Below are 16,613 nucleotides of genomic sequence, written 5' to 3' on the forward strand. Positions count from 1 at the left end.
TGTGTGTGTTGGTTATTACTGGATTTCCTGGAAATGGTTGTTCATCCAGGCGCTTTCTTATAGTAATTGAGCTTTGTATTTGTCATTGCTGGGCTGTTGAGTTTTTACCACTCTCAATGTTAACCTCTCACTAGATATATCACTTGCAAATACCCGCTTCTACTCAGGAGATTGCTTTTGCCCTCTGTTGATGGTGACCTTTGATGAAGGCTTTTATTTTGACTTATTCATTTTTTTTTTCTTTTGTCAGCTATGCTTTGGGTATTGTATTAAAGAAAGCATTCCAAAATCTAATGTCATAAAGCCTTTTATCTTTTCTTTTTTCATTAATCAATTTATTCATTCACTTTACACCCAATCACAACATCTCTCCCACCTCTCCTCCCAGTCCCACCCTCACACCCACACCCAGTCCCCCAAGCCCCTTCTTCCCTCTGGGGAGGCCCCCCATTGGTACCAACCTGCCCTGGCACATCCAGTCTCTTCCACTAAGGCTAGATAAGGCAGTCCAGCTAGGGGAAAGGGATCCAGAGGCAGGTAACAGAGTCAGAGAGAGCCCCCTGCATGAGTTGTTGGGGGACCCATATGAAGGCCAAACTGCACACCTGCTACATATGTGTAGGGAGGTCTAGGTCCAGCCCAGGCATGCTCTTCAGTTGGTGGTTCAGTCTCTGTGAGCTCCCATGGGCCCAGGTTATTTTACTCTGTAGGCCTTCTAGTGGTGACCTTGACCCCTCTGGCTCCCTTAATCCTTCCTCCCATTCTTCCACAAAACTCCCAGAGCTCAGCCTATCATTTGCCTTCTGGGTCTCCTCATCTGTTTCCATCAGCTTCTGGATGAAGCCTCTCAGAAGACAGATATGCTAAGCTCCAGTCTGCAAGCATAGAAGAGTAAAATTTATAGTGTCAGGAGCTGGCTGACACTATAGTCTCAAGCTGACACGTAAGACTCATGAGATGGGTCTCAAGTTGGCTGTTGTTGACCAGTGGCCATTAGTTGACCATTCTCTCAATCTCTGCTCCATCTTTATCCCTGTACATCTTGTAGGCAGGACAAATTTCGGTCGAAGGTTTTGTGGATGGGTTGGTATCTCCCTCCCTTCACAGGAAGTCCCACCTGGTTATGAGAGGTGGCCACTTCAGGCTCCACATCCACTAGTTGCTAGGAGTCTCAGGGTCACTCCCATAGGCTCCCAGGAGACTCCCCTGTCCCAGGTCTCCAGCTATCACCACAACAACTTCCATTCTCTCTCCCAGCTCCACCCCACTCTCCACACCTGACCCCCTTCCCCTCCCCACTCCTTCTCCTACCAGTTTCCTGGATCGGTCCACCTCCAATGTCTATTTTATTTCTCCTTCTGAGTGAGATTCAAGCATCCTCCCTTGGGCCCTCCTTGTTACTTAGCTTCTTTAGGTCTGTGGATGAAGGCATGGTTATCCTGTAATTTATGGCATTTATAAGTGAATACATACTATGGTGTCTTTCTGGGTCTGGGTTACATCACTCAGGTTGATATTTTCTAGTTCTATTCATTTGCCTGAAAATTTCATGGTTTCCTTGCTTTGAATAAATAAGTAGTATTCCACTCTGTAAATGTACCATTTTTTTCTTTATCCATTCTTTGGTTGAGGGACATCCAGATTGTTTCCAGTTTCTGGCTATTACAAATAAAGCTGCATAGTTGAGTGAGTGTCCTTGTGGTATAGTGGAGAATCTTTTGGAGTGGGATAGCTAGGTTTTGAGGTAGAACTATTCCCAATTTTCTGAGAAACTGGCGAATTGATTTTCAAAGTCGTTGTACAGTTTGAACTCCCACTAGCAATGGAGGAGGGTTCCCCTTTCTCCACAACCTTGCCAGCATGTGTTTTTGGTCTTGGCCATTCTGATGGGTGTAAGATGGAATCTCTGAGTCATTTTGATATTCATTTCCCTGATGACTATGGATGTTGAACATTTCTTTAAGTGCTTCTCGGCCATTACATATTCCTCTGTTGAGAATTCTGTGTTTAGCTCTTTATCTCCATTTTTTTAATTGGGTTGTTTGGTTTGTTGCTGTCTAATTTCTTGAGTTCTTTATATATTTTGGATATTATTTCTCTACCAGACGTAGGGTTGGTAAAGGTCTTTTCCTGTAGGCTGCTGTTTTGTCCTATTGATGGTATCCTTTCCTTTACAGAAGCTTTACAGTTTCCTTTTCCAACTCCTACCTTGGAGGATGAGCCTGCGCCATCCCACCAGGCAAGGTCAATTATAACCTAAATATCTTTGACTGTTAATCTCTCTTTAATATTACAAACAGATAAAACCGAATTCCTCTGAACTTGTGCCTCTTTGAATCTGATTTTAGATCTAACATCCTTTAAGCACAAAGTCTAAGACTGCCTGCCTTAATGGTGCTAACTAAAAAGTGAAAGATAGCACTGGTCTTGCTATAACAGTGAACAAATCGTTACTCCCAAGTAGAATGAGTTTCAACTAGCCACACAGAGGATACTTGAAAACAGCATTCAGCAAAATAAACCAATCAGAAGCGAACCATTTGCAACCAAGCACAATACAGCACGGCACAGCTTCTGTTGGCAACTGTCAGCTTATACAGGTGAACACTAAAAGCAACTATTTGGATTTAGAAAATAAAATTTGGCTTCATTTTGTTTATCATGCTTGGACTTTTTATTATGCCAACATGACTAAGAGCGCATCAAAACCTCTATTCCTTCATTTCTCATTTTTATATTCCTTCATTTCATAGCACAGTTCCATTGCCTATATGTGAGGCTGTCTTGGGTACCTGCTCTACCTTTGAGAATGGCCTAGAAGCCATGACTTGATAGCAGAGAAGCACAGTATGTAAGCATTGGTTTAACAGATAAAGAAGCAAGTACAAATAAGCAGTTTATGCTGTGTTACATTAGAATGTTTGACTTTCATCTGACCATTTAGTTTCAGCAAGGCTTCATCTATTTCAGATTTTCAGGTAGAAGGCTCACTTTTATTAGTTACAGAGAATGCCCTCACTGCCCTCAGACCTACACACAAGCTTCTACCATTAACCCGTCTGTCCATCTGTCCTCTATCCTCTCCTGTCTACTCACTTGTGAATATGTGTATTTTTGGCCTTTGTGGTGGCTTGGGAAAGGAAAAAGGGAGGGAAGAAGACTCGGTTGCAGACTACTGTCGATTGCAGGCAGCCATTTTTAGCAGTCAGCATCTTCACTGGGTTCTTGGCTGCCGGATAATGCTGTACGTGGCTATCTCCAATGTGGTAGCTTAGAGTTAAGTTCTTACTGAATGAATCACATCCAGATGACAGTATCTTTTAAGCGTTTTGATTTGGATTTTGTAGAGATCAAACCCACCATCCCATGCACGCTAGGGGAATAGCTCATCACCAAAATGTACTTCCAGGCCCCAAGATTCAAACCTTCGGCTCTTGCGTTTAGCTCTTGTAATCATTTTTAGTTAAATTTTTGGTGTCAGGCCAGGAGCCAACTTTATCTTCCCGGCTGGAAGAAGTGTCAGCCAAGGCTTGTGACTGAGTTCCTCTCCGAGAATCACCTTGAGCATAGAGAGCAGCTCCCCCTCCGTGACAGCCCCTCCCTGGGGCGGGGTTTGTTCGGTAATCAGCCCCTATGCCGCTCTCCTGTAAGAGTGGACCAGCTCTAAATGCCTTCACATTTGACCTCCCCCCTGCAGTCTTGCCACCTTTACCTCACCAGAGACAGGCCTGAAAGAACTATAAGTTTTCTGCACAAAAACCTCAGATTCTGTTTCCCAAGGGCCCCACCTTGAAAGAGCAAGAGGGATTCAAATAAGGAAATGGCGTTTTGGTTTGTTTGTTATTTTTGGCTTTTATTTTATTTGCTTGTTTTAAGGCAGGGTTTTATGTAGCCCAGACTTGTCTGCTCTACTTCCCTTGTGCTGGGATTATAAGAATGTGAAATTTCACCTGGCATAAAGCAAGTGTTTTGTTTTCAAAGATAGATGGACCACTTACTGACTTTCAGCTCTAAGTCTGCATTTTGATATCTGCCTGACAATAAAGGAGCTGGAACTTGCAGATCTCCCCCCCCGACTGTGATGAAATACCATGACTTGGAAGGAAAGGGTTTATCTCACTTAGAGTTCCGTATAAGAGTTTATCATTAAAAACAGTGGGGGCAGAAACTCAAGCAGGCAGGAACCTGTAGGCAGAGGCTATAGAGGGGAGCTGCTTACTGGCTTGCTCATGATGATTCGCTCAGCCTGCTTTCTCATAGAACCCAGGACCACCAGCCCAGGGATATCACCACCCACAATGGGCTGGACCCTTAGGAAAGGCCTTACAATTGGATCTGATGGAGACATATTCTCAATGAGTGTTTCCTCCTATCAGATAACTCTAGCTTGAGTTGAGTTTATATAAAACTAGCCGGCACCCCTAACCCCTTGCTGACATGATGTTCAGTGTTGGCAGTAGAGGACACTGGGAAGTATGATAGAGAAGGAGGAGTTTCTTTTTAGGCTCTAGTGTTGGGTTTGGTAGACACCTCCACGTCCGTGATGCTAGCATTCCTCAGTCCTACAAGCAGCTTTCAATGCCCAACATATCCCCATCTCCCAGAACCCTTTGGGAGGCTTCATGGCGATGCCAAAGAGAGACATGGCTCTGTGAAGAGCTTCTGTTGACTTTCCTTGAGCAGTTATGCTCCGTTTGTATGGACAAGTCCTCTGGCACACTCTAGAGAGCTCTCCAGCAAAATCACTCAGCTCAGCACTTAATGCATTTGTTTTCCATCCCAACAGACATAAGCCTTCTAGTTATGTCTGCCATCATCATCATCATCATCATTATCATCATCATCATCATTTTACAATTTATTCACTTTGTATCCAGTTGTAGCCCCCTCCCTCATCTCTTCCTGGTCCCACCTTCCCTCCCTCTTCCTCCCATAGCCCTCTCTCCTAGTCTGTTGATAAGGGAAGTCTTCCTCCCCTACTGTCTGACCCTAGTCTGTCTATCAGGTCCCATCAGGACTGCCTGGATTCTCTTCCTCTGTGGGCTGGCTAGGTCACCCCACCAGGGGGAAGAGATCAAGGAGCAGGCAACTGAGTTCATGTCAGAGACTGTCTCTTCTCCCTTTACCAGGGAACATACATGAAGATTGAGCTGTCTATGGCTACATATGAGCAGGGGGTCTCGGTTCTGTCTATGCATGGTCTTTCATTGATGCGTCAGTCTCTGCAGTCGCCCCTGGCCCCATCTTTTTTTCGGCATTATTGGTCTCCTTGTATGGCTCCTGGCCCTTCTGGATCCTTTTATATTCCTCTTCTTCCATAAGACTCCCTGTGTTCTGTCCAAAGGTTGGCTGTGAGTCTCTGCATCTGCTTCGAACTCCTGCTTTTAGAGGACATCTGTGGTAGGCTCCCATGGTGTTCTTTCTCTTCTACTGCTTCTGGTGTCTATCCTGTTTTCTGAATGAGAAAAAAGCATCTTCCTTGTTGTTTAGCTTCTTTAGATCTGTAGCTTTTAGTATGGTTATTCTATATTATATGACTAATATTAATATATAAGTTGATATATATACTATGCATGTCTTTCTGCTTCTGGGTTACCTCACTCAAGATGATCTTTTCTAGTTCCATCCATTTGCCTGCAAATTTCATGATTTCCTTGTTAGTAATAGTTGTGTAGTATTCCGTTGTGTAAATGTACCACAATTTCTGTATCCTTTCTTCGGTTAAGGGACATCTAGGTTGTTTCTAGCTTCTGGCTATTACAAATAAAGCATGTGAACATAATTGACAAATGTCCTTGTTGTAGGGTTGAGAATCTTTTGGATATATGCACAGGAAGTGATATAGCTAGGTCTTGAGGTAGCACTATTCCAAATTTTCTGAGAAAGCGCCAGATTGATTTCCAAAGTAGCTGTACAAGTTTACATTCACATCAAAAGTGGAGAAGGTTCTCTTTTCTCCACATCCTCTCCAGCATGTGTTGTCACTTGATTTTTTTTTTATCGTAGCCATTCTGATGGCTATAAGATGAAATCTCAGGTTGTTTTGATTTGCATTTCCCTGATGACTAAGGACATTGAACATTTCTTTAAGTGTTTCCCTGCCATTTGATATTCTTCTATTGTGAATTCTCTGTACCGTGTTGGTATTATGTTCTTGTGGAATGTATACAATTTACCCTTGCTCATTCATATACTGATTTCTCTACCCCCCTATCTGGTTTCAATCTGGACATTGCATTGTGCTTCTTATTCTAAGCATCATCTATCTCAGTTTGCTGAAACATGCCACCATTTATTCTCTGTATTGCCAATATAATAACCAGCCAATGCTGAGAATGGAGAGAATAGGGTGGGACATTTTGATCTGGAGGGGAGAAAAAAGAAGCAAGTGGGAGGATGGTTTGGAGAAGAGAGATCTGAGAGGAGAGGACCTGGAAACACCAGGAGAGATGAACCAGACCTAAGATAATATTAAAAAGCAAGTATAATGTGGAAAATCTGTGTGGGAGGAAGCTATGAGGGCATGGAGGTTTAGGATGGAGTGTTGCCCAGCATTGTGCTCTAGGTTAATTAAATAAATCCTAGTCTCTGTGTGGTAATTTAGGTATACAGCTGGTTTAGGAATAACCACTGTTTAACTAAAAGATAAATCAATAATAAAAGTTAATAATCATCAACAGTACCGCATTTTTAATTGGATGATTTGGTTTGTTGGTGTTTAATTTAGTCACTTCTTTAAATATTCTGGATATCAGCCCTCTGTCAGATGTAGAGGTGGTGAAGATCCTTTCCCAGTCTGTAGGCTGTCGTTTTGTTCTGTTGACCATGTCCTTTGCTTTACAGAAGCTTTTCAGTTTCATGAGGTCCCACTTATTGATTGTTGATCTTAGAGCCTGTGCTGTTGGTGTTCTGTTCAGGAAGTTGTGTCCTATGCCAATGAGTTCAAGGGTATTCCCCACTTTTTCTTCTAACAGACTTAGTGTGTCTGGTTTTATGTTGACATCTTTGAGCCATTGGGACTTGTTTTGTGCAGGGTGATAAATATGGATCTATCTGCATTTTTCTACATGTAGACATCCAGTTAGGCCAGCATCATTTGTTGAAAGATGCTGTCTTTTTTCCATTGTATAGTTTTGGCTTCTTTGTCAAAAATCAGGTGTCTGTAAGTGTGTGAGTTTATTTCTGGGTCTTAAATTCTATTCCATTGATCCATCAGTCTGTTTCTATGCCAGTACCATGCAGTTTTTGTTATTATTACTCTATAGTACAGCTTGAGATTAGGGATAAAAATACCTCCAGAAGATCTTTTATTGTACAGGATGTTTTTGGCAATTCTGGGTTTCTTATTTTTCCATATGAAGTTGAGAATTGTTCTTTCAAGGTCTGTAAAGAATTCTGTTGGTAGTTTTGATAGGAATTGCACTGAATCTGTAGATTGCTTTTGGTAGGTTGGCCATTTTTACTATGTTAATCTTACCGATCCATGAGCATGGGAGATCTTTCCATCTTCTGATAGCTTCTTCAATTATTTTCTTGAGGTATTTGAAGTTTTTTTTTCATACAAGTCTTTCACTTGCTTGGTTAGGGTCACACCAAGGTACACAAAATACTTTGTGGCTATTGTTGTTTCCCTAAGGGTGTTGTTTCCCTAATTTCTTTCTCAGCCCTTTTCTCTTTTGTATACAGGAAGTCTACTGATTTTTTTTTTTTTTAGTTAATTTTGTATCCAGCCACTTTGCTGAAGATGTTTATCAGCTGAAGGAGTTCTCCAGTAGAATTTTGGGGGTCACTCGTGTATGCTATCATATCATCTGCAAATGGTGATACTTTGACTTCTTCCTTTCTAATTTGTATCCCCTTGTTCTCCTTTGGTTGTCTTATTGCTCTAGCAAGGACTTCGAGTACTATGTTGAAGAGATACAGAGAGAGTGGGCAGCCTTTCCTTGTCCCTGATTTCACTGGGATTGATTTAAGTTTCTCCCCATTTAGTTTGATGTTGGCTATAAGCGTGCTATTATCACCTTTACTATGTTTAGGTGTGTGCCTTGTATTCCTGATCTCTCCAAGACTTTTAAGCATGAATAGGTTTTGTATTTTTGTCAAATGCTTTTTCAGCATCTAAGGAGATGATAATAAGGTTATTTTTTTTCTTTCAGTGTGTTTATATGGTGGATTACATTGAAGAATTTCTATATATTGAACCACCCCTGCATGCCTGGGATGAAGCCTATTTGATCATGGTGGATGATATCTTTGATGTGTTCTTGAAATTTGGTTTGCAAGTATTTTATTGAGTATTTTTGCATCAATGTTCATGAGATATTGGTCTGAGATTCTCTTTTTTTGTTGGGTCTTTGTACGGTTTAGGCATCAAGGTGACTATGGCCTCATAGAATGATTTTTGTAATGTTCTTTTTATTTTCTTTCTATTTTGTGAAATAGTGTGAAGAGTATTGAAATTAGCCTTTCTTTGAAGGTCTGGTAGAATTTCATGCTGAAACCATTTGGTTCTGGGCTTTCTTTGCATGGGAGACTTTTGGTGCCAGCTTCTACTTTCTTAGGGGATATAGGACTATTTAATTTATTTACCTGATCTTGATTCAATTTTGGCAAATAAAATCTATCAAGAAAATTATTTAGATTTTCAAATTTTGTTGCATATGGGCTTCTGAAGCAGGACTTAATGATTCTTTGAACTTCCTCAGTGTCTGTCATTATGTCCCCCCTTTCATTTCTGGTTTTATTGATTTGGATAATGTCTCTCTGCCTTTTATTAAGTTTGGCTAAGGGTTTGTCTATCTTGTTGATTTTCTCAAAAGAACCAGCTCTTGGTTTCATTAATTCTTTGAATTGTTCTCTTTTTTCTAATTTATTTATTTCAGCTCTGAGTTTGATTATTTCCAACCGTCCTTCCATATGTCCTGCTTAATATTTATGATCTTCTCTAGGAACAAGGCAGTGAAGGGAGGGGAAACTCCCGCCAGCTGCACCTCTCATGCTATTATTTCTTAAGAAGGAGCCTATTATTTTTTCACTATTCTTAATGCCTATTAATACTAAATCTAATTTTTTACTTTTCTTAAACTTATTCCTTTTACATTTTATTTTTATTAAAGCCTTTAACAATCTACTAATAATAAATTTCTTTATAAAATTAGTTGTGCTATTTCAGCAGTCACAGAGAAAGATAAAAAAACTCATTAATCCAGCCCCAGAGCCACAACTGAAAAGGCGTAGAAATCTCAGAATACATCTCTTTTCCAAGTGGGATGAGTCTGCCAGGGACCTTCCAGGGGACGAATTTCTGGAGAAAGCGTATCCCCCGCCCTGTAGCATAAGCTACTATGGCGACACTGGCGTAGGTGTGACAAATATGTGATTTAAGTTTTAATAATGTTTCTTTTACAAATGCAGGAGCCCTTGTTTTAAGGGCATAGATATTCAGGATTGTGATGTCCTCCTGGTGGATTTTTCCTTTGATGAGAATGAAGTGTCCTCCTACATCTCTTTTGATTAATTTTGTTTAAAAGTCTATTTTATTAGATATTAGAATGGTTACTCAAGATTGCTTCTTGGGTCATTTGCTTGGAAAACCTTTTTCAGCCCTTTATTCTGAGGCAGTGTCTATCTTTGTTGCAGAGATGTGTTTCTTGAATGCAGCCGAATGTTTGATCCTGTTTCTGAAACCATTCTGTTAGTCTGTTATTGGAAACTTGAGTTATTGGAGAGTTGAGGCCATTAATGTTGATGGATATTAATGATCAATGATTGCCTATGCCTTTTATTGTGGAATTGGTGGGAATTGTATGTTTGTGTGCTTGTTTTCTTTTGCTTTTTTGTTGTAAAGGTATCTTTATCCTGTGTTTTCTTGGGTGTAGTTGCTCTTGTTGGGTTGGAGTTTTCCTTCTCGTATCTTCTGTTATGCTGGGTTACTATGTCTATATTGTTTAAACTTAGTTATGTCATGGAATATTTTGTTTTCTCCATCTATGTTGATTGAAAGTTTTGCTGGGTATAGTATTCTGGGTTGGCATCTGTGGTCTCTTAGTGTCTACATGATATCTGTCCAGGCCCTTCTGGCTTTCATAGTCTCTTTTTCTTAAGGTTGGGGAAATTTTTTTCTATGTTTTTTTGAAAATATTTTTCTGGACCTTGGAATCTGGAATCCTTTTTTTGTCTATTCCAATTATTCTTAGGTGTCATATTTTCATGGTGTCCTTGATTTCTTGGATCTTTTGTATCAGGAACTTTTCCATTTTTGTTTTATTTGAGAGATGTATTGATTTCTGCAATTGTATCTTCAGCACCTGAGATTCTTTCCTCCGTCTCTTGTATTCTGTTGGTGATGCTTATCTCTGTGGTTACTGATCTCTTCTCTAATTTCTCTATTCCCAGGGTTTTCTCAGTTTGTGTTTTCTTTATTGATTTTAATTGTTTTCATGTGTTGAACAAATTTCCTTCACCTGTTTGTGGATTCCTGTATGTCCATGATGACCTCTATTTGTTTGTTCACTTCCTCTTTATATGTGTCTAATAACTACATAATCATAGATTTAAGATCACTTTCCTGTGTTTCACCTGCATTAGTATATCCATTGATTTTGGGGGGGTTCTGGGAAAGCCATGATGTCCTGGTCTTTGTTGAGTGTATTCTTATGCCAGCCTCTAGCCATCTGGTTGTCTGTAACCTTGACTGTTTGTTCATGGAGCCTATACTGCAGACTTCGTCCACCTGTCTATGGAATCTGGAGTAGTCTACAGGAAGATGAGAGATGGCCAGGGGCTCAAGAATGGGTGCTGGAAATTCAGGTGCAGCTAAGGAAGGGAGGGTGACCTGCTGAGTTCACTGTCTCTACTGGCTCAGTGTTTGTGACCCAGGTAGGCCAGGCAGCTGGGGTGCAGGTGGAAAGATCTCCTAGCCTAGAGCTGCTTTGGTGCCCCACAGGCTTCCTTGAGATGGCAGACAATGGGACTTTGGTCCTGTGCCTACCTAAGCACGTGACCAAAGCTCAGTGTACCACTGGGTTCACTGTCTGTGCTGGGCTCACTGCTTCTGACCCAGGTGGGCCAGGTAGCTGGGGAGCAGACAGATCTTCGAGCCTAGAGCTGCTCCAGTGCCAGACAGGCCTCCTCTGGATAGAGGAGAATGGGTTTTGGTCCTGTGCCCAGCTCATCTCCACTGGATTCACTGTCTCTGTTGACTTACTCTGAAGTCTTCTTTTTATGTCTACAGTAGTTCCTTGTTACTCCAAATTATGGTTGTAGTTAGTAGCTCTTTATAACAAACTTTTGTTGTTGAATTTAGTATGAGAGTTCTTTCCTGCAACTGTACCCTAACTGGTACTGCAGGTTATATAATAAAGCAATAGGCTTAGTGCTACATTGGTTTGAGAAGGAAAATAGAACAATATGTAGAAAATAGAACACAGGGGGGAAAAGAGACTCAACAGAATCTGCACCAAAAAGAATGTTTTAAAATGTGTCTGTTTTACTTCCTTCACTTGTCTGTCTTTATTTTCCAGATTGGGTTATAGTTATACAAACAGGAAAAATATGTTAGTGGGAAAAAAACATACCACATTAGCATGTAAGGTCTTTGAGCCGTGCTAATATGTGTAATTGAGAAATTTTCATTGGCTTTATATCCCAAAGCCTCGCTGCTTGTCATGTGGTCTGTGGAGCAGCATCAGGAGCAGCAAGGGAAGGTTTGTTAGGAAAAGCAGAATCTCCAGGTACACCCCAGACTGCTTGTCAGTAGAGCCTGCACTTGAACAGGATTCCCTGCTCAGACATTTGTATTGAGACCCCGAGTTTGAGGAGCTTTCTTCCCCAAACAATTCAACTGGTGACCTAGAAAAAGATATGCTGAGAATGCGGATGATAGCCCGACTCTCTTAGGAGAGCTATCAGCTTGTTGCTGGAGAAGTTGTGTGGAAGTGTTTTGACCAAACTTTGTCACATGCTGAGTCACCTTCTAAACTCGAGAATCGAAAGGCTCCCATGGTTGCACAGGTTTGACATTTATTCAGAGGTAATTAATTGTGTATTGTATTGGGTTCTCTAGAAAAGAGGGTCCCACTGTATTTTTAGGATGTGTAATCCAAAGACAAGGGTGGGATGAGGAGGCCAAGTCAGCAGAGAAGGGAGAGCCAACATGGAGTTTACCACAATGTTGGCTGCGGCCCGGCACAAATAGTGATAGTAGCACACCTGAATGAACTTACTCCTCAATAGCACCCGCTGTTGAGAGGGAGCCATTAAGTGCTTACGGCCTGCTTCCTTTTACTGGTGGTCTAATGTTTGTTCTTCCTTCTGAGCTTTCGGAACACACTTGCATAGACGTGGTGCCTAGAACAAGTCTGGTATGGGAGACGACGGGAAGTCCTAGGCAGGAGGCAAGAAGGGTGTGGGGCCAGTGGAAGCCAGGTGCTATAGAACTGTGTCTGTACAGCTTTCCGGGACATGGAAGCTGGTTACGTCATTACAGCCGAGGAAGTCAGTAAGACTGTGATGGGACAAAGTGGTAAGTACAGAGCGCTTGGTACAGAAACACAGTGAAAAGTATGTCAGTGAAAGGCAGCTCTCCTGGGGATAGGAAAAACAGCTACTGTTGTGTTCTTTCTCAAGTGACAGTCACATTTTCACTTGCTTTTAAGAGTGTATCACAAATGCCCGCAGACTAAATCTTTCTGAGATCAAACAGATGAAAAGTATGATTGAAAAAATGGATAATGAAGCAGTGTCTCTAAAGACGAGAATAATTGAGCTGAAGGAAAAGAACAAAGCTCTGGGGTAGGTATTTTCTTTAATTCAGTATTTGAGAAACTGGAAATGTTTACTGGCAAATTATGTGCTTACTTCCAAGGCACCTCCCAAGGTTGAAACTTACAGTGTTTTTAAGTTTCTGCTCTTACAGAGCTAAGTTTGCAACCCTACCCTGCTCCCAGCAAGCCCTCTTGCTGAAACTTACTTGTTGTAAGTACGTATCAGGCAAGTTCTGTTCCATCCAGTTCATTTCCTTAAAGATCTTCAGTTATGCCTATATTCTACTGAAAGATGAGGGTGGTTTCCTGGAGTGAGTTCCAGGGTTTATGTATAGTTAAAGGAGACTGTGTGTGTAACTGCTTCTAGCTTGATAGATCCCAGTGCCCTGTCTTTATTCCTAAACTGTTGCCTTGAGCCAGTACTTCATCCCATGAGCTTCATTTGCTCTGTCTGTAAAACAGGATTCAGAGCTCTTGCCCCAACGTAGTCTATAAGAGGAAGATTTATTATAAAAGGAGAAAACAAGAAGAGGTTTGAAGAATAACTTCAAACTGTAAGCAAATTTGCAAGATTAAATGCATAATTATCAGAATGCCAGTTTCCTCTATTGGGAAATGTTCGAAGAACCCACAACATAGCAGGGAAGTTGGTGTCTAGGTAATCATAGGGTCTCAAGGCCCACGGGCTTGCTTCCCAAACGAGGCCCTCAGAGCACCTGCTCTGGAGGTAGGTCATGAATGAGTCTCCTAATTATATGACTGAGGAATATTAAATATGCTAACCCCTACTAATGATTCACAGTGCAGTCTTACGCATAGACTGTGCCGGCCACTGTTTCCAGAGATAGCTATAAACTAGACTATTTCTAAACCAACAACCAGAAATAGAACATGCTGATGGATACATCGAGTAACATCACCCCACTCAGCTCCTGTGAAATTGGGGCCTCAGTGAGCCCCAGAATTTGAAGAGGGCTTGTTAAAGCACAGACTGCTGGAATTTGGTAGGCAGTAGTGCGTGGATAAATATCAACATTTCTGATAGATTCTAGGTGACACTCATCCTGGAGTTCCAACACAGCAAGAGAATCTCTGCTATAGATAAATCTTCCAGGAAAGACGATACAAATAGAGGGTGCTGGGTTGATGAGGTAGAACCATAACCTACCTATCCTCCCTACTTTTCAAAGGAAGATGCATTATCCATGTTCTCACAGGCCCTGATGACTGGTAGTGACACTCTCCCATCTTCTCCTCATTGTTGGGCAACTAGAAACTATGGAAGCCTTTGAGTGTGCTTTCCTTAGGCCTACACCTTGTGTGTGAGTGCTCTCTTCTCAAACTACCACAACCACCACCACAACTACCACCACAACCACCATGACCATGGCCACAACCATGACAACCACCACCACCACCACTACCACCAGTATGAATAGTAAAGGTTTTTAGCTTGACTTGATTTCCTCCTTGGACTGATTCCCTTTCCAGATTTCCCATGCTTGACCCACAAAGCATGCATTAACTCACTCCCTCACCAAGCCTCCCACTCAGGCTGCTTTTTATTATATCTCCTTTGTGATATTTGGCCCCTGCCAAATAAACCTCCCAACAGCCAGTGTCTGTTTTCCCAAGGCTTCAAGTACCCCTCTCCTGCCCTGTCTCTAACCCCAAGGACTAAACATTAGGAAAGGTCTTTATGTTGCAAGAGCTTTTAAAGAGTGAAACAGAAATCACATCAGTCATTCCTTCTTTCAGTCTTTCTTCATTACCTCTGTGCTGGATGTTTCTCCCAGCATTCCGTTTGTCCTCAGGGAGGTGAGGGCCACAGTGCATGTGTGAAATTCGTGACTCAGTTTGTGGTCCAACCTGGGTGAGAAGATGAGAATCAGGTCCCAACCATCATCTGGGCAGCAAAGATGGCTGTAGTCTCCTCTTCCCTAGGTTCTGTCCCAAGAAAGGCTGTGTTTCTCTTGGGCCTGCCCTATGGTATCAAGGTGACTGAAAATGTAATAGAATAATTATCTTTCTTTGGCTTAATGACCTGCCTCAAAACAGTCATTTGGTCAAATTCCACTCACTTTTTCAAAACAACTTTTGACTCATACTTTAAGCTAAAACATCCTTTAATATACCGGCACAAGGAACTAGGTGGGGTGAGATGCAGTAAGATGACTGACATTTTAGCAGGGGCTAAAAATTTTGCAGGGTGAACACTTATTCTGTTTCCTTATATCCTTATCATGTTTAAATTTAACCCACAAAGACGGTAGGAAAAAGAGCATTCCTTATAATGCCCTTCTTTGTGAGGGCTCAAGTCAGTATAGAGTCTCTAAATTCCTTTCTCTACTGAATGCAGTCCTTTCATACCAAGAATCATTCTTTTCTCCTAGTGTAAAGCAAACAAAACTGGCCAAGAAACACGCAGAGTATGTCCTGTCGCTGAACCAAACCATGGAAGAAAAAGCCACAGCCACTATCAACATAAACAACACCTACACCAAAATAAACATAGAGAAAGAGGAGACAGAACACCAAAAGCGAAGTCTGCAAGAGACAAATGAGCTAGTGTTAAAGCATCAAACAGAGTATAATGAAATGAAAGAACTTTTGACAGCCCAGGTAAGTGGTAGGATTTGTTTATTATTATTATTATTATTATTATTATTATTATTATTATTATTATTATTATTATTTTAATTCAGAATTACCTTGAATCTGAGGCAGGCTGTGAGAAATGTCTTCATCCTCAAAGCTAGCTGGTCAGTGCCCAGTATGACTGTCCACTGGGAACCTCTAAGTCCCACTGCTGTGAGAAGCTCGTGGTTTGTTGGTTTGTTTTGGTTGGCTGGTTTTTGGAGCCTGTTGGAGAATTCATTCGGTTGTGGATTCAGCTTACGGGACAGGATTCATGGGTAGTGGCCTCATGCTGGGGTAGAGATGAGAAGTTTGCTACCATCTTTTACCTAGTTCTGCTTCTGCATAGACAGAACCTAGACATCAGGCAGAACACCCACATGCTTGCAATTCCAGCCACAGTACCCTGAGACTGGAGGAGCCTTCTGACAGGCTGCCAGGCCCTGGTGCACAAAAAGCAAACTGTATTGAGGCCAGCCATTTCCAGAGGTCGGCAACAGAGGTAACCACTGCCCCCGCTGCCTCTGAGGAGCCTGCGCACCTGCTGAGCTGTGTTAACCGAAGTCTCCATGCAATTGCATGATGTTGTTGCATTTATCAAGGTTTCTTGGTTGCTCTGGGAAAGACAGGGCTGTCTCTGTTCTTACTCTACAGAAAGGAACCACGCTCAAGACGGAAACAGCTTCAGGGTCTTTGTTGTGTCTTTTCCAATGTGGGAATCAGCATAAACTCAGGGACTTCTTACATTTAGACCCTGAGCCACACATAGTTTCCACCTTCAGTTGCAGGAAATCAAACTTGAGCTTAAATGAAGCAACATTAAAAGGAAAGGGAAGAAAGGAGGTTAACATAGTACATTGCTTTTTATGGGTGGTTTGTTGTTTTTGTTTGTTTGTTTTCTACTTTTCAACAAAATGTACCTATCCCCAAATTTCCCTCATATGTATCTGCACCCTGGTGCAGAGATGTTGACTATCCTCACATTCATTCAAAATAGCTACGGTGGGTGGTTTAAATGGAAAGACAGACAGACATAGCGTTCATAGAGTTGTAATTCAATATGCTTCCTTACGCCTTTGTGTTCATTGCTACTTTGTTCTTGATCATTCAGTTTGCTGAAAAAAAAAAAGTTTTTTGATTTAATAAGAGTCACTCATTTCACTAGAGTCTGACATGTGGCCAAATGTTTGATTTTGATAAAAACAGGAAAAA

At 41.5% G+C, this 16,613-nt stretch overlaps 1 protein-coding gene across 1 annotated transcript in view; it reads left to right on the forward strand.

Annotated features, from left to right (window-relative positions):
- Ccdc175 (coiled-coil domain containing 175) overlaps positions 1 to 16,613 on the forward strand; it is a 72,024-nt gene that overhangs the window by 6,272 nt on the left and 49,139 nt on the right. The window contains exons 4-5 of the mRNA XM_055595335.1: positions 12,657 to 12,792; positions 15,158 to 15,386. Coding sequence (XP_055451310.1) covers positions 12,657 to 12,792; positions 15,158 to 15,386 — 365 coding nt within the window. The remainder of the gene's footprint in view (positions 1 to 12,656; positions 12,793 to 15,157; positions 15,387 to 16,613) is intronic.

Source organism: Psammomys obesus, unplaced genomic scaffold (assembly GCF_907164565.1).
Source record: "Psammomys obesus unplaced genomic scaffold, mPsaObe1.curated_primary_1811, whole genome shotgun sequence".
NCBI lineage: Eukaryota > Metazoa > Chordata > Mammalia > Rodentia > Muridae > Psammomys > Psammomys obesus.